Below are 18,990 nucleotides of genomic sequence, written 5' to 3'. Positions count from 1 at the left end.
CTTCTCACCCCACTGTATGTCGGAGGTGTTTGTAAGGTTGAGGTACCCATTGCGGGTACGGAGGCTGGAGCCCACATGCTGATTCCTTCCCCATCCCTTTTTACAGGGCTCTGGGTGAAGTGGGATTTACTGGTCTCCAGGCACTGAGACCGTGCTCCATCTACAGCCCCTGGAGAAGATGCTGGATTGGAGCGGAGTACATCAGGGACATGGCCCTGCTTCCTCAAGGTACTCTGTGTCCTCGTGCATTTCGCGCTCACACCGCAGCATGCTGGGTGTTGTAGTGCGCCGGGGACATCAGCGCTGCGGCGCTTGTGCCATGGCCTCATTTCAGCTTCGCTGAAGCGGGCACACTTTTGGGGAACGGTCGCGCCGGCCGCTGGGACTGCGGCGCGGCTGGCACTTGTGGTGCGCCGGGGACTTCAGCGCGGGCCGCGCTTTTACGGCGGCCGCGCTGATAACTCGAGTCCCCGGCTTTTGCGGCCTGGTTCCGTTCGTTCCCGCCCCCAGACCTGCCAGTCAGGAGAGGGGCGGGACGCTGGTCAGTGCATCAGCGCTGAGGGCTGGAGTCGTTTTTACATACTCCAGCCCTCACAATAGGCACAGAGGGGACACTGTTTCCCGCACTTTTGTTTGGGAACTCCCACGGGCCGCCCCTCTCCACAGACGCCGGCAGCCATTCCTGCTGACACGCTGAGCTGCAGAGGGGAGCCGGGGAGACCCAGACAAGGAATTCTGCGCCTCTTACCCGCTATTCAGCGGGCGGTAAGCAGCCCTCCGGGCTCACCCCCTCTTGTGCCAGTAGTAATCTTAGTATTTTGTTCCTGCAAATACTTTGTACTGCATAGCGCTGGTCGCCTTTTGGCTATAGACTCTCTCACATTGCAGAGAGCCAACAGCATGTCGTCCACAAAACGCAAGGGTGCCAAGGCACAGACATTATATGCTTCCTGTACCGCATGTGGGACTTTTCTACCGGCAGGCTCCAATGACCCCCATTGTGTGCAGTGCTCGGCCCCTGTGGCACTTGCACAGCCGGGACCTCCGCTGGACGTGACCCAGGGTGTACCACCTGTGAATGCTGTCCAAGTGACAGGAACTGAGTTTACAGCTTTTGCTGACAGAATGTCTCTCACTATGTCACAAATTCTTGACACATTGCGGGCTAGGCCTGTACTTCAGGCCACGGACACTGTGCAATCATTGCCCCCTGGTCCCCCTCAGCTGAATTACTTCCAAGCTCCGGGACGGGCACATACACCTCAGGGTGAAGACTCTGACTCGGACGATGGTCCCAGGCAACCTAAGCGGGCTCGCTATGAGAGGCCTTCACATTCATCTCAATGGTCAGGATCCCAGCGAGATGAATCTATGGGTGATGAGGCGGACGTAACTGATCAGGATTCTGATCCTGGGACCGCTCTCAATCTAGATACACCAGATGGTGACGCCATAGTTAATGATCTTATAGCATCCATCAATAAGATGTTAAATATTTCTCCACCAGCTCCTCTTGTAGAGGAGTCAGCTTCGCAGCACGAGAGAATCCATTTCAGATATCCCAAGCGTACATTAAGCACTTTTCTGGACCACGCTGACTTTAGAGACGCAATCCAGAAACCCCACGCTTATCCGGAAAGGCGTTTTTCTAAACGGCTTAAAGATACACGCTATCCTTTTCCCCCTGAGGTGGTCAAGGGTTGGACCCAGTGTCCAAAAGTGGATCCTCCAATTTCCAGGCTTGCAGCTAGATCCTTGGTTGCAGTTGAGGATGGAGCGGCACTTAAAGATGCCACTGACAGGCAGATGGAGCTCTGGCTGAAATCCATCTATGAAGCTATTGGAGCGTCGTTAGCGCCATCTTTTGCTGCCGTATGGGCACTCCAAGCTATCTCAGCCGGGCTTGTGCAAGTCGACTCAGTCACACGTGCATTTGCCCCGCAGGTAGCACCATTGACCTCGCAAATGGCGGCATTCGCGTCGTACGCGATTAATGCTGTTCTTGACGCTACAAGCCGTACGGCAGTGGCGTCAGCCAACTCCGTTGTTTTGCGTAGGGCCCTGTGGTTGAGACATTGGAAGGCAGATTCTCATTCCAAGAAGTGCTTAACCAATTTGCCTTTTTCTCGTGACCGATTGTTTGGAGAGCGTTTGGATGAAATCATCAAACACTCCAAGGGTAAGGACTCATCCTTACCGCAACACAGACAAAACAAACCCCAACAGAGGAGGGGTCAGTCTGGTTATCGGTCCTTTCGAGGACCGGGCAGGTCCCAATTTTCCTCGTCAAAAAAGACTCAAAAAAGATGCGTATCTCCACGTGCCGATTGCGCCAGAGCATCAGCGTTTCCTACGCTTCGTCATACACGACGAACACCTGCAGTTCGTAGCGTTACCTTTCGGTCTGGCAACAGCCCCCCGGGTCTTCACCAAGGTCATGGCAGCAGTAGTAGCTGTCCTGCACTCGCAAGGTCACTCGGTCATCCCGTATCTAGACGACCTGCTTATAAAGGCACCCTCTCAAGAGGCATGCCAACACAGTCTGAAAGTGGCACTAGACACTCTCCAGAGTTTCGGGTGGATTATCAACTTTCCAAAGTCTCATCTAACCCCGACCCAATCACTGACTTATCTTGGCATGGAGTTTCATACTCTCTCAGCGATAGTGAAGCTTCCACTGGACAAGCAGTGTTCGCTGCGGACAGGAGTGCAATCTCTCCTTCAGAGCCAGTCACACTCACTGAGGCGCCTCATGCATTTCCTAGGAAAGATGGTAGCAGCAATGGAGGCGGTCCCGTTCGCGCAGTTTCATCTGCGCCCTCTACAATGGGACATTCTACGCCAATGGGATGGGAAGTCGACGTCCCTCGACAGGACTGTCTCCCTCTCTCAGACTGCCAAGGACTCTCTGCGTTGGTGGCTTCTCCCCACCTCATTGTCACAGGGAAAGTCGTTCCTACCCCCATCCTGGGCAGTGGTCACGACGGATGCGAGCCTATCAGGGTGGGGAGCGGTGTTTCTCCACCACAGGGCTCAGGGGACGTGGACTCAGGAAGAGTCCACCCTGCAGATCAATGTTCTGGAAATCAGAGCAGTCTATCTTGCTCTGCGAGCCTTCCAACAATGGCTGGAAGGCAAGCAGATTCGGATTCAGTCGGACAATTCCACGGCGGTGGCGTACATCAACCACCAAGGGGGAACACGCAGTCGCCAAGCCTTTCAAGAAGTCCGGCGGATTTTGACGTGGGTGGAAAGCAAAGCGTCCACCATATCCGCAGTTCACATCCCACGCGTGGAAAACTGGGAAGCAGACTTTCTCAGTCGCCAGGGCATGGACGCAGGGGAATGGTCCCTTCACCCGGACGTGTTTCAGCAGATCTGTTGCCGCTGGGGGACGCCGGACGTCGATCTGATGGCGTCACGGTACAACAACAAGGTCCCAGTTTTCATGGCACGGTCTCACGATCACCGAGCGCTGGCGGCAGACGCCTTGGTTCAGGATTGGTCGCAATTCCGACTACCCTATGTGTTCCCACCTCTAGCATTGTTGCCCAGAGTTCTCCGGAAAATCAGGTCCGACTGCCATCGAGCCATTCTCGTCGCTCCAGACTGGCCAAGAAGGTCGTGGTACCCGGATCTGTGGCATCTCACGGTAGGCCAACCATGGGCACTACCAGACCGTCCAGATTTGCTGTCTCAAGGGCCGTTTTTCCATCTGAATTCTGCGGCCCTGAACCTGACTGTGTGGCCATTGAGTCCTGGATCCTAGCGGCCTCAGGTTTATCTCATGAAGTAGTTGCCACAATGAGACAGGCTAGAAAACCATCCTCAGCTAAGATCTATCACAGGACGTGGAAGATATTCTTAGCTTGGTGCTCGGCTCAGAGGGTTTCTCCCTGGCCATTTGCATTGCCAATTTTTCTTTCCTTCCTGCAGTCTGGGTTGGAAAAAGGTTTGTCGCTTAGCTCTCTTAAGGGTCAAGTCTCCGCGCTATCCGTATTCTTTCAGAAGCGCTTGGCACGGCTTTCTAAAGTACGCACGTTTCTCCAAGGAGTTTGTCATATCGTTCCTCCTTACAGACGGCCATTGGAACCCTGGGATCTAAACAAGGTTCTCATTGCTCTCCAGAAGCCGCCTTTCGAGCCTTTGAAAGAGGTTTCCCTTTCTCGGCTTTCACAAAAAGTGGTTTTTCTTGTGGCGGTCACGTCTCTTCGTAGAGTGTCCGAGCTAGCGGCGTTATCTTGCAAATCTCCCTTCCTGGTGTTTCACCAAGACAAGGTAGTACTGCGTCCAATTCCAGAGTTTTCTCCCAAGGTGGTTTCTTCCTTTCATCTCAATCAGGATATCACTTTGCCATCTTTGTGTCCGCATCCAGTTCACCAATTTGAAAAAGGTTTACATCTGTTGGACCTGGTGAGAGCACTCAGGATTTACATTTCTCGCACGGCGCCTATGCGCCGTTCTGATGCGCTCTTTGTCCTAGTCGCTGGTCAGCATAAGGGATCGCAAGCTTCCAAATCCACCCTGGCGCGGTGGATCAAGGAACCAATTCTTCACACATACCGTTCTGCTGGGCTTCCGATTCCATCTGGACTGAAGGCCCATTCTACCAGAGCCGTGGGTGCGTCCTGGGCATTGCGGCATCAGGCTACGGCTCAGCAGGTGTGCCAGGCGGCTACCTGGTCGAGTCTGCACACGTTTACCAAACACTATCAAGTGCATACCTACGCTTCGGCAGATGCCAGCCTAGGTAGACAGGTCCTTCAGGCGGCGGTGGCCCACCTGTAGGAAAGGGCTGCCTGACAGCCCGATCACGAGGTATCTTTTTACCCACCCAGGGACTGCTTTTGGACGTCCCAATTGTCTGGGTCTCCCAATTAGGAGCGAAAAAGAAGAAGGGAATTTTGTTTACTTACCGTAAATTCCTTTTCTTCTAGCTCCAATTGGGAGACCCAGCACCCGCCCTATTGTTCTTAGGGTTTCGTTTTTCGGGTGCACATGTTGTTCATGTTGTTTCTTAAGTTCTCCGATCTTGTTATCGGATTGAATTTGTTTTTTGAAACTGTTATTGGCTTTCCTCCTTCTTGCTTTGGTACTAAAACTGAGGAATCCGTACTCCTACGGGAGGGTGTATAGCCAGAAGGGGAGGGGCCTTACACTTTTAAGTGTAGTGCTTTGTGCGGCCTCCGGAGGCAGTAGCTATACACCCAATTGTCTGGGTCTCCCAATTGGAGCTAGAAGAAAAGGAATTTACGGTAAGTAAACAAAATTCCCTTCTTTCAAAGTAATAAAGTTGTTATTTTTGTTTTTGTGGGTTGAGTGCTCTCTTTGCCTTCTTCTTTTTCTTCATGTCTATTTTCTGCAACTCTGACGTCACATCGACAGCACAGCAGCCAAAAACTGAGCTCCGAAGAGGAAAACTGTAGTCGGGAGATGGGGTTCTCCAAAACTTATAAACCCCTTTAAATCGATTATCTACAGTGCTGGCTAAAAGTATTGGCACCCCTGCAATTCTGTCAGATAATACTCAGTTTCTTCTTGAAAATGATTGCAATCACAAATTCTTTGGTATTATTATCTTCATTTAACGTGTCTTCAATGGAAAAAAAAAATTGTCATAAAGCCAAATTGGATATAATTCCACACCAAACATAAAAAAGGGGGTGGACAAAAGTATTTGCACTGTTTGAAAAATCATGGGATGCTTCTCTAATTTGTGTAATTAACAGCACCTGTAACTTACCTGTGGCACCTAACAGGTGTTGGCAATAACTAAATCACACTTGCAGCCAGTTGACATGGATTAAAGTTGACTCAACCTCTGTCCTGTGTCCTGTGCGTACCACATTGGGCATGGAGAAAAGAAAGAAGACCAAAGAACTGTCTGAGGACTTGAGAATCCAAATTGTGAGGAAGCATGAGCAATCTCAAGGCTACAAGTCCATCTCCAAAGACCTGAAAGTTCCTGTGTCTACGGTGCGCAGTGTCATCAAGAAGTTTAAAGCCCATGGCACTGTGGCTAACCTCCCTAGATGTGAAAGGAAAAGAAAAATTGACGAGAGATTTCAACGCAAGATTGTGCGGATGGTGGATAAAGAACCTCTACTAACATCCAAACAAGTTCAAGCTGCCCTGCAGTCCGAGGGTACAACAGTGTCAACCCGTACTATCCGTCGGCGTCTGAATGAAAAGGGACTGTATGGTAACATACCCAGGAAAACCCCACTTCTTACCCGAGACATAAAAAAGCCAGGCTGGAATTTTCCAAAACTTACCTGAGAAAGCCTAAAACGTTTTGGAAGAATTTTCTCTGGTCAGATGAGACAAAAGTAGAGATTTTTGGGAAAAGCCATCAACATAGAGTTTACAGGAAAAAAAAAGAGGCATTCAAAGAAAAGAACACGGTCCCTACAGTCAAACATGGCGGAGGTTCCCTAATGTTTTGGGGTTGCTTTGCTGCCTTTGGCACTGGACTGCTTGACCGTGTACATGGCATTATGAAGTCTGAAGACTACCAACAAATTTTGCAGAATAATGTAGGGCCCAGTGTGAGAAAGCTGGGTCTTCCTCAGAGGTCATGGGTCTTCCAGCAGGACAATGACCCAAAATACACTTCAAAAAGCACTAGAAAATGGTTTGATAGAAAGCACTGGAGACTACTAAAGTGGCCAGCAATGAGTCCAGACCTGAATCCCATAGAACACCTGTGGAGAGATCTCAAAATGGCAGTTTGGAGAAGGCCCCCTTCAAATCTCAGGGACCTGGAGCAGTTTGCCAAAGAAGAATGGTCTAAAATTCCAGCAGAGCATTGTAAGAAACTCATTGATGGTTACCAGAAGCGGTTGTTCGCAGTTATTTTGGCTAAAGGTTGTGCAACCAAGTATTATGCTAAGGGTGCCAATACTTTTGTCTGGCCCATTTTTGGAGTTTTGTGTGAAATGATCAATGATTTGATTTTTGTTTCATTCTCTTTTGTGTTTTTTCATTGCAAGCAAAATAAAGGAAGTTAATAATACCAAAGAATTTGTGATTACAATCATTTTCAAGAAGAAACTGAGTATTATCTGACAGAATTGCAGGGGTACCAATACTTTTGGCCAGCACTGTATATCAGAGGTCTCAAACACGCGGCCCCTCAAGCTGCTTCGTGTGGCCCCCAGGCCCGTGCCCCTGTTGACTATCACGGCTGGTGCAGGGGCAGTAGCCATTGTCTGCGCTTTAAGTCAGATGAATTGTTTTGCTGAGCGCTCCGAGTCAAGCGCTCTGTGCACAACTATTCCTCCAATGGAAACTGCCTGACCTAAGCTGCTTACCTTTGTTTATTTTACGGCTACGGCTGCATTGGAAATGTTGTGCACAGAGAGCTTGACTCTGTGCACGCAGCGCCGGCAAAACAATCATCTGACATAAAGCGCTGACAGTGCCTACTGCCCCTGCACCGGCTGTGATTGTCAACGACGGCACGGGCCTGCAGACAGTAAGAAACAGAGATGAGGCAGCTGAGGGAACGGTGCACAGGTGAGAAGAATGTTTTTTGTGGTTTTTGTTTTGTTTTGTTGTTTTTTTTTGTGTGTGTATGTGAAGAACGGCACATTAAGGGACCAGTATGTGACATAACTACAAGCACAGGACCAGGAAAGGGCACATTACTACAAGAAGAGGAGCTGCATGGGCAGATTAGTAAAAGGGGACAGTGATGGGAAACAATACTACAGGATGGGCACATTACTTTAGGATGGGGACAAGGTGGGCACATTACTATAGGATGGGGACAAGGCTAGGGACATTAATATAAGATGGGGATATTACTATAGGATAGGGACAAGGTGGGCACATTACTATAGGATGTGCACCTTTCTATTGGATGGGGACATTACTACAGGATGGGGACAAGGATGAGCACATTACTACAGGATGGGGACAAGGATGGGCACATTATTACAAGATGGGGACAAATATGGGCACATTACTACAGGATGGGGACAAGGATGGCCACATTACTACAGGATGGGGTCAAGGATGGCCACATTACTACAGGATGGGGAAAAGGATGGGCACATTACTACAGGATGGGGACAAGGATGGGCACATTATTACAAGATGGGGACAAAGATGGGCACATTACTATAGGATGGGGACATTACTATAGGATGGGGGCTAGGATGGGCACAGTACTACAGGATAGGGACATTACTACAAGGGGACAAGGATGGGGAACATTACTATAGAATGGGGATAAGGCTGGGGACATTACTATAGGATGGGCACATTACTATAGGATGGGGGCATTACTATAGGAATGGGGACAAGGTGGGCACATTACTATAGGATGGGGACAAAGATGGGCACATCACTATAGGATGGGGACATTACTATAGGATGGGCACAGTACTACAGGATAGGGACATTACTACAAGGGGACAAGGATGGGGAACATTACTATAAGATGGGGACAAATATGAAACATTACTACAGGATGGGCACATTACTATAGGTTGGGGACATTACTATAGGAAAGAAGAAAGTTTAGATCAAAGCATATTCATGTGTGTGAATGGCCCAGTCAAATTCCAGACCTAAATTGCATTAAGAATCTGTGATAAGATTTGGAAATCACTATTCAAAGACCTCAATCTAATCTCACTGAGCTACAGCTAATTTGCAAAGAAGAATGGGCAAAACTTTCAGCTTCTAGATCTGCAAAGCTGGTAATTGCATCGACAGGTGGTTTTACAAAGAATTGACTCAGCGGGGCTGAATACAAATGCACCTGATCATTTTCAGATTTGTATTTTTAAAATATTTAGAAAACCATGTATCATTTCCTTTCCACTTCACAAATATTTGCTGTTTAGTGTTGGTATATCACATAAAATATATTTAGGCTTGTAGGTGTAATGTGAAAAAATATGGAAAATTTCATGGGGTATGAATACTTTTTCAAGGCACTGTACATGCTTATTGTCTCACAGGAACCCGAAGAGGCTGCTTGGAAACGCCATGTAATAATGGAGGAACCTGTGTGAATGGAGAAATCTGTGATTGCCCCCCAGGATATAAGGGGCAGCAGTGTCAGTTGGGTAAGTACAGAAACACCCCTTTCTTTGAAACCTATCTAATCTATTTCAGTTCAGTAACCAACTTATTTTTTGTGATTATGGTACAGAACCAACACAGTGGTTCTTATCATTTACAGATGTATTAGTGGGATTCGCATGAACCAATATCAAAAGTGTTAGAAGGTTATTACAGAGATAATACATTATCCCGTATTCATATGATTATCTATGGACTGCTGGAAATAGAGGAGTGCTGTGTTCGGCTTTTTCCAGCTGTCCAATAGACAATGAATGGACTGGAGGGCAGGCATGGCACCTGCAATGCCTTTAAGAACAATCTGACTCTATATGATGCTTCTCTCAGATTAAAAAGCAAAAAGCTGATGACAAAGAGCCCTGTTCCAGTGATGTGTCCAATGAAGTGTCACTTGGTCAGCAGTTTTCTGTAGTGTCAATTCAATCAGTGAATTATCGCTGCAGGACTAGATGTTGTGTTCCAGGTGCCAGGAAGTCCAACTAATCTGTGTAACCCCACCCCCACCTCTTATTGGCAGTTTTATGCATATGCACAGTGTGCACAGCAAGCTTCTAGCCAGTGGTGTGGGTGGGATGATACACAGCTCTTTATTCTGATCACTGCTACATCAACAACTGAGAAAGCGGGGATTTAATCCGCCCCACGGGGCAGGTGCATTTAACCTACTCGTTGCCGGACTGTCGTGGTCACGGGCGGCCTAACCCGGCTCCGTTGCCTTGAGGCGTACAGAAGATGGCTGGGGGTGGATGATGGGGGTAGTAGGGAACTGTTTGTCGTGACGCCACCTGTGGTATGCGGCCAAGGAATGGGCCGCTGCTGCTGTCGCTGTCCTCCGGGACGGATGGTAGTAGCAGCTATGGGTGGTATCACTTCCCACTCGCTCGACCACAACAGCCGTTGGCCTGGTGACGATTAGGTTAATGCACCTGCCCTGTGGGGTACTACACATACATAACTGGAATCAGGCTTTGTCCATACATCATGCTGCTTTCTGATTCCATAGGGAAAAAAACACACACAAACACGGACACAACATACAAACTTCTTGCAGATGTTGTGCTGTGTTACAGTGGTTATCACTGAGCCGCCATACTGCCCCATCCACTCCATATCTGCCCTGTGTGCTTTTACCCTAAAAGAAGGGAATTTTGTTTACTTACCGTAAATTCCTTTTCTTCTAGCTCCAATTGGGAGACCCAGACAATTGGGTGTATAGCTTCTGCCTCCGGAGGCCACACAAAGTATTACACTTAAAAGTGTAAAGCCCCTCCCCTTCTGCCTATACACCCCCCGTGCATCACGGGCTCCTCAGTTTTGGTGCAAAAGCAAGAAGGAGTAAAAGTTATAAATTGGTTTAAAGTAAATTCAATCCGAAGGAATTTCGGAGAACTGAAACCATTCAACATGAACAACATGTGTACACAAAGAACAACAGCCCGAAGGGAACAGGGGCGGGTGCTGGGTCTCCCAATTGGAGCTAGAAGAAAAGGAATTTACGGTAAGTAAACAAAATTCCCTTCTTCTTTGTCGCTCCATTGGGAGACCCAGACAATTGGGACGTCCAAAAGCAGTCCCTGGGTGGGTAAAATAATACCTCGTAATAGAGCCGTACCACGGCCCTTTCCTACAGGTGGGCAACCACCGCCTGAAGGACTTGCCTACCTAGGCTGGCATCCGCCGAAGCATAGGTATGCACCTGATAGTGTTTCGTGAAAGTGTGCAGGCTCGACCAGGTAGCCGCCTGACACACCTGCTGAGCCGTAGCCTGGTGCCGCAAAGCCCAGGACGCACCCACGGCTCTGGTAGAATGGGCTTTCAGCCCAGAGGGAACCGGAAGCCCAGAAGATCGATAAGCTTCGAGAATTGGTTCCTTGATCCACCGAGCCAGGGTTGATTTCGAAGCCTGTGACCCTTTACGCTGGCCAGCGACAAGGACAAAGAGTGCATTCGAACGGCGCAGGGGCGCCGTACGAGAAATGTAGAGTCTGAGTGCTCTCACCAGATCTAACAAGTGCAGATCCTTTTCACACTGGTGAACTGGATGAGGACAAAAAGAGGGTAAGGAGATATCCTGATTGAGATGAAAGGGGGATACCACCTTAGGTAGAAATTCCGGAACCGGACGCAGAACCACCTTGTCCTGGTGAAACACCAGGAAAGGGGCTTTGCATGACAGCGCTGCTAGCTCAGACACTCTCCGAAGTGATGTGACTGCTACTAGGAAAACCACTTTCTGTGAAAGGTGTGAAAGAGAAATATCCTTCATTGGCTCGAAAGGTGGTTTCTGAAGAGCCATCAGTACCCTGTTCAGATCCCAGGGTTCTAACGGCCGCTTGTAAGGAGGGACTATGTGACAAACCCCCTGCAGGAACGTGCGTACCTGTGGAAGTCTGGCCAGGCGCTTCTGAAAAAACACAGAGAGCGCTGAGACTTGTCCCTTAAGAGAGCCGAGCGACAACCCTTTTTCCAATCCTGATTGAAGGAAGAAAAGAAAAGTGGGCAAGGCAAATGGCCAGGGAGAAAAACCCTGATCAGAGCACCAAGATAGGAATATCCTCCACATCCTGTGGTAGATCTTGGCGGACGTTGGTTTCCTAGCCTGTCTCATAGTGGCAATGACCTCTTGAGATAACCCTGAAGACGCTAGGATCCAGGACTCAATGGCCACACAGTCAGGTTGAGGGCCGCCGAATTCAGATGGAAAAACGGCCCTTGAGACAGCAAGTCTGGTCGGTCTGGTAGTGGCCACGGTTGACCCACCGTGAGATGCCACAGATCTGGGTACCACGACCTCCTCGGCCAGTCTGGCGCGACGAGGATGGCGCGGCGACAGTCGGACCTGATCTTGCGTAACACTCTGGGCAACAGTGCCAGAGGAGGAAACACATAAGGGAGCTGAAACTGCGACCAATCCTGAACTAAGGCGTCTGCCGCCAGAGCTCTGTGATCTTGAGACCGTGCCATGAATGTTGGGACCTTGTTAGGTCGACGTCCGGCATCCCCCAGCGGCAACAGATCTCCTGAAACACGTCCGGGTGAAGGGACCATTCCCCTGCGTCCATGCCCTGGCGACTGAGAAAGTCTGCTTCCCAGTTTTCTACGCCCGGGATGTGAACTGCGGATATGGTGGAGGCCGTGGCTTCCACCCACATAAGAATCCGCCGGACTTCCTGGAAGGCTTGCCGACTGCGTGTTCCCCCTTGGTGGTTGATATATGCCACCGCTGTGGAGTTGTCCGACTGAATTCGGATTTGCTGGCCTTCCAGCCACGGCTGGAACGCCTTTAGGGCAAGATACACTGCCCTTATCTCCAGAACATTGATCTGAAGGGAGGACTCTGTCGGAGTCCAGGTTCCCTGAGCCCTGTGGTGGAGAAAAACCGCTCCCCACCCTGACAGGCTCGCGTCCGTCGTGACCACAGCCCATGATGGGGGAAGGAAGGATTTCCCCCCCGACAGAGAGGTGGGGAGAAGCCACCACTGAAGGGAAGCCTTGGCTGCCCGTGAAAGGGAGACTGTCCTGTCGAGGGACGTCGACTTCCTGTCCCATTTTCGGAGAATGTCCCATTGAAGAGGACGCAGATGAAACTGCGCAAAAGGAACTGCCTCCATTGCTGCTACCATCTTCCCCAGGAAGTGCATGAGGCGCCTCAGAGGGTGTGACTGGCCTTGAAGGAGAGATCGCACCCCTGTCTGTAGTGAACGCTGTTTGTCCAGCGGAAGCTTCACTATCGCTGGAAGAGTATGAAACTCCATGCCAATATATGTCAGAGATTGGGCCGGTGTCAGATTTGACTTTGGAAAATTGATGATCCACCCGAACCTCTGGAGAGTCTCCAGAGCAATGTTCAGGCTGTGTTGGCATGCCTCTTGAGTGGGTGCCTTGACAAGCAGATCGTCTAAGTAAGGGATCACCGAGTGTCCCTGAGAGTGTAGGACTGCTACCACTGCTGCCATGACCTTGGTGAAGACCCGTGGGGCTGTCGCCAGGCCGAAAGGTAGTGCCACGAACTGAAGATGTTCGTCTCCTATGGCGAAACGCAGGAAGCGCTGATGCTCTGGTGCAATTGGTACGTGGAGATAAGCATCTTTGATGTCGATTGATGCTAGGAAATCTCCTTTGGACATTGAGGCGATGACGGAGCGGAGCGATTCCATCCGGAACCGCCTGGTTTTTACGTGTTTGTTGAGCAGTTTTAGGTCCAGAACAGGACGGAAGGATCCGTCCTTTTTCGGTACCACAAACAAGTTGGAGTAAAAACCGTGACCCTGTTGCTGAAGAGGCACAGGGATCACCACCCCTTCCGCCTTCAGAGTGCACACCGCCTGAAGAAGAGCATCGGCTCTCTCGGGGGGCGGGGATGTTCTGAAAAAACGAGTCGGAGGACGAGAGCTGAGCTCTATCCTGTAACCGTGGGATAGAATATCTCTCACCCATCGGTCTTTTACCTGTGGCAGCCAGGCGTCGCAAAAGCGGGAAAGCCTGCCACCGACCGAGGATGCGGTGTGAGGAGGCCGAAAGTCATGAGGAGGCCGCCTTGGGAGCGGTTCCTCCGGCGGTCTGTTTAGGACGTGACTTAGACCGCCATGCATCGGAGTTCCTCTGATCCTTTTGAGGCCTTTTGGACGAGGAGAACTGAGACCTTCCCGTGGGCCGAAAGGACCGAAACCTCGATTGTACCTTCCGTGGTTGAGGTCTGTTTGGTTTGGACTGGGGTAAGGAAGAGTCCTTTCCCTTGGATTGTTTAATGATTTCATCCAATCGTTCACCAAACAGGCGGTCGCCAGAAAATGGCAAACCGGTTAAGAACTTTTTGGAAGCGGAGTCTGCCTTCCATTCACGTAACCACATGGCCCTGCGGACTGCCACCGAATTGGCGGATGCTACCGCTGTACGGCTCGTAGAGTCCAGGACCGCATGAATGGCGTAGGACGCAAACGCCGACGCCTGAGAGGTTAAGGACACCACTTGCGGAGCAGATGTACGTGTGACTGCATTAATCTGCGCATGACAAGCTGAGATAGCTTGGAGTGCCCATACGGCTGCGAATGCTGGAGCAAAAGACGCGCCGATAGCTTCATAGATGGATTTCAACCAGAGCTCCATCTTTCTGTCAGTGGCATCTTTGAGTGAAGCCCCATCTTCCACTGCAACTATGGATCTAGCCGCCAGTCTGGAGACAGGAGGATCCACCTTAGGACACTGAGCCCAGCCCTTGACAACGTCAGGGGGGAAGGGATAACGTGTATCCTTAAGGCGCTTGGAAAAACGCTTATCTGGACAAGCTCGGTGTTTCTGGACTGCCTCTCTGAAGTCAGAGTGATCCAGAAACATACTCAATGGACGCTTGGGAGACCTGAAACGGAATTTCTCCTGCTGAGAAGCTGACTCCTCAATTGTAGGAGCTGGTGGAGAAATATCCAACACCTGATTGATGGTTGCTATAAGGTCATTCACTATGGCGTCACCATCAGGTGTATCCAGGTTAAGCGCGGTCTCAGGATCAGAATCCTGATCTGCTAACTCCGCTTCATCATCCAGAGAGTCTTCCTGCTGAGACCCTGAACAGTGTGATAAAGTCGAGGGAATTTCCCAGCGCCCCCGCTTAGGCGGCCTGGGACTGCGGTCCATGTCAGAGACCTCACCCTGGGACCCATGGGTCATCCCAGGAGCACTCTGCAGTTCCAATTGAGGGGGGCCTGGGGTCAATGATTGAACAGTGCCCGGGGCCTGAGTCACCGGTCTGGACTGTAAGGCTTCTAGTATCCTAGCAGACCATTTATCCATAGTCTCAGACAGTTTGTCAGCAAACACTGCAAACTCCGTCCCTGTCACCTGGACAGTGGTAGCAGGTGGTTCTACCTGGGCCACCAGTAGCAGAGGCTCCGGCTGAGTAAGTGCCACAGGGGCCGAGCATTGCACACAATGAGGGTCCGTGGAACCAGCCGGTAGTATAGCCGCACATGAGGTACAGGTTGCAAAGTAAGCCTGTGCTTTGGCACCCTTGCTATTTGCAGACGACATGCTGTTGTCTCCTCTGAGTACAATCCAGGAGGGTATATAGCCAAAAATCAACAGTGCGACAGTACAGTGTAAATGTATAGCATATAAGCATATATATATATGTACACTTCTGCACTCAGTGGGGCCAGCACCTCAGGTGCTGCTTACCGACCGCTCAAAGCGGTTGTGTGATCACCAGAATCCCTGCATGGGCCTCCCAGAGCCTGTTGTCTCTCCTCTCCAGCGTTAGAAGTGCTGACAGGAATGGCTGCCGGCGTTCTGTGGAGAGGAGGGGGCCGTGGGCGTGCCCTAGAAAGTGCGGGAATCTGGAGCCCCAGTGTGCTGTATGAGGGGGGAGGAGGATACAAGTATGCTCCAACCCTCAGCACTAACGTCCTGTGCAGCGTCCCGCCCTTCCCCTGACTGGCAGGCCTGGGGGCGGGAATATGCGATACTAGGCCGCAAAAGCCGGGGACTAAAGTAATAAGCGCGGCCGGCATATAAGCGCGGTCGGCGCGGTAGTCCCCGGCGCACAAACACACCCAGCAGTGCTGAAGTGTATATGGCCACCAGCGCTCCATGCGCGGTTCCCACGGGGACACAGAGTACCTCACAGCGCGGCCGGCGCGGCTGTCAGTGGCATTACTCCCCGGCGCACTAACACACCCAGCAGTGCTGCAGTGTGTGTGGCATCAGCGCTCTATGCGCGGTCCCCACGGGGACACAGAGTACCTCACAGTAGCAGGGCCTTGTCCCTGTCGATACTCAGCTCCTGTCAGCAGATTCCCCAGGGGCTGCTGAGGAAGCACGGTCTCATGTGCCTGGAGACCGATTAGGATCCCACTTCACCCAGAGCCCTTAAGGGATGGGGAAGGAAAACAGCATGTGGGCTCCAGCCTCTGTACCCGCAATGGGTACCTCAACCTTAACAACACCGCCGACAAGAGTGGGGTGAGAAGGGAGCATGCTGGGGGCCCTGTTATGGGCCCTCTTTTCTTCCATCCGACATAGTCAGCAGCTGCTGCTGACTAAGATGTGGAGCTATGCGTGCATGTGTGCCTCCTTCGCACAAAGCATAAAAACTGAGGAGCCCGTGATGCACGGGGGGTGTATAGGCAGAAGGGGAGGGGCTTTACACTTTTAAGTGTAATACTTTGTGTGGCCTCCGGAGGCAGAAGCTATACACCCAATTGTCTGGGTCTCCCAATGGAGCGACAAAGAAAAGATTTTTTACGACTTTATTAGGTTACAAAAAGCACAGTGCAGATAGACTGCAAACATTAAGTGAGTATAATGTGTTATATCTATTGCATGGTAGGGCTACATGCGCACGCTGCTTTTTTTGCTGCTTTTTTGGCTGCAGTTTTGTCAGCAGAACTTTCTGACATTTGACTTCCCAGCAAAGTCTATGAGAAGTCAGATTTGTCATGCGCACGTTGCAGTTTATTTGTCAGCGGTTTTTTTTTGTCAAAAGTTTGTGACAAAAAATGCAACATGTTCATTCTTCCAGCGTTTTTGTCAACATTTGTCACCCATTGAAATCAATGAGGGCATCAAAAACACAGGAAAAATGCATGCTAGTCAAAAGTGGTGCATTTTACCTGCCTTTTACCTGCATTTTTGGTACCAAAAATGCAGGTGATTTGTCAGGAAGTTAGGTAACAGGCAAGTGGTTCTGTCCCGTCCTCCACGTATTCCCCGAAGTACCGCTGTCCCCAGTGGAGATGATGTGGAGGACGGGACTATCAGCGGCGGCGGCAGCGAGAGGGAAAAATCAATGTTTTCAGCTGCCAATGTCCATCCCCCTCTCGCTGCCACCGCTGATAGTCCCGTCCTCCACGTGTTCCCTGAAGTACCGCTGTCCCCAGCGTGCACGCACAGGGGAGATGATGGACCCCTCTCGCTGCCACCGCCGCCGCTGATAGTCCCGTCCTCCACGCTCCTGTCAGCTCCACGCAGTAGCGCGATCAGCTGAGCTGTCACTGAGGTTACTTGCGGCCACCGCTGGATTCAGCGGTGGCCGCGGGTAACCTCAGTGACAGCTCAGCTGATCGCGCGGCTGTCTTTATTTGCTGCGTGGAGCTGACAGGAGCGGCGATGTCTGCTGCAGCTCCGGTCACCTCCATGCAGCAGAGCTGAAAGCGACGCTGGACCATCCTGGATTACGCCGGACATGGAGGGCTTTGTCGGGCTTATTAAATGGGAGAACGAGGGAATTTGTTAGTGTTTTTTATTTCTAATAAAGGATTTTTTTCAGGTGGGTGTTTATTTACTGTAACTTACAGATTAATCATGGAAGGTATCTCGGGGAGACGCCTGACATGATTAATCTAGGACTTATTGGCAGCTATGGGCTGCCAATAACTCCTTATTACCTCGATTTGCCAACGCACCAGGGCAAATCGGGAAGAGCCGGGTACTGTCCCAGAACAGCCGCATCTAATGGATACGGCCATTCTGGGCGGCTGCTGACTGATATTGTTAAGCTGGGGGGCTCCCCCATAACGTGGAGCTCCCCATCCTGAGAATACCAGCCTTCAGCTGCATGAATAAAGGACTTCAAACATTTTTTATATTGAGAATATTCTGATGATTGACTTCAACTCTCAGTATAAATCTCTAGGCTGCTGCATATAATTATATCAGTCATCCTCTCTAGCAAGGTCCAGGAGCGAGGGCAGTGAAATTACACAATGTGAATATTATTGTTTTAGGATCAGCTTGTATGGGTCACTGGAGACATTGTGAGTCATTTGGCATTGTCCGTTGTAGTGCGATTGTGTGGCCCGCAGCTTTGTATATTGGAATATATAAGTGTGCAAGCTGTTACAGAGGCTGACACCTTTGCTCTCCAGCTTGCAGAAAAGAATCGTTTGCCTGCACCAGACTCTACTCGGAAACGCTGTCACATCCGGTGTGGGAAGGAGGAGTGTGCCACCACCTGTAAGTAATTAACCCCCCACTACATCATTGCACCCTCCTGTCATCACATGTAAGGTGTGGAACGGACTGTTCCATTAAAAGCACAGCGCGGGGAGAGTGGATTCTCTCCAGAGCCTTTTCCTCTAAATTGGCAGGAGACAGTGCACTCTACATGAATAACTAACAAATGTGAATGTTTGTGTGATCAAAGAGCTTTATCATGCCAATATTTGCTCAGCTCCATGCTCTTCAAACTCAGAACCAAAATTTACTGCTTTGTTTAGTTTCAAACAGATTTTGTTTGCAGGCATCAGAAACTATGACAACAGTAAAAACTCAAGTGGTCCATAGAGACTCGGGCTACATGAAGTACAGGAATCTGTGTGCAAACCGACATAAGAGGATGATCAGAAAGACAAAAAAGAGCCTATGGCCACCCCACACACTATAGATAGTAGTCAGAGAGGCGCTCAGCCGGCTACCTTATACGACTCTGCCATACACAGGAGCTCCAGTATGAGAATCCGACATTGCTCATCTCCTAAAGAACAAAAGGATCGACACTACGAAATCAGATATGCCTGATCCTAAGCTCTTCCGACTTCATCTATCAAACACGCCCATACATATTAAACCGTTGGCTAAATCGGCCGGCATTAGCGGGTTTAGCCTTTAGTCAGTCTAAGGGGTACTTCTCACATAGCGAGATCACTGCTGAGTCACAGGTTTTGTGACGTACCAGTGACCTCAGCAAAACACTTTCCTTAGTTACCCGATATTTACCCTGGTTACCAAGCGCAGCATCGTTACACGAGTCACTGGTGGCTGGTGAGATCTGCCTGATTGACAGCTTATCAGCGACCATGTAGCGACGTACCAGCGATCCTGGCCAGGTCGTATCGTGGTCGGAATCGCTGGTACGTCATTTAGTGAGACCTAAAGTCTATAGAGGCATTTACTTAACCTTTG

General features: G+C 50.2%; 1 protein-coding gene across 2 annotated transcripts in view; it reads left to right on the top strand.

Annotated features, from left to right (window-relative positions):
• The window catches only part of SNED1 (sushi, nidogen and EGF like domains 1), a 347,445-nt gene that overhangs the window by 307,319 nt on the left and 21,136 nt on the right, over positions 1-18,990 (top strand). For both annotated transcript variants that reach the window (XM_075340866.1, XM_075340865.1), the window contains 2 exons: positions 8,973-9,080; positions 17,955-18,042. In XM_075340866.1, coding sequence (XP_075196981.1) covers positions 8,973-9,080; positions 17,955-18,042 — 196 coding nt within the window. The remainder of the gene's footprint in view (positions 1-8,972; positions 9,081-17,954; positions 18,043-18,990) is intronic.

This window comes from Anomaloglossus baeobatrachus, chromosome 3 (genome assembly GCF_048569485.1).
Source record: "Anomaloglossus baeobatrachus isolate aAnoBae1 chromosome 3, aAnoBae1.hap1, whole genome shotgun sequence".
NCBI classification, from domain to species: domain Eukaryota; kingdom Metazoa; phylum Chordata; class Amphibia; order Anura; family Aromobatidae; genus Anomaloglossus; species Anomaloglossus baeobatrachus.
Note: the sequence above shows the minus strand (reverse complement) of the source record. Positions and strands in the feature narration are given on the sequence as shown.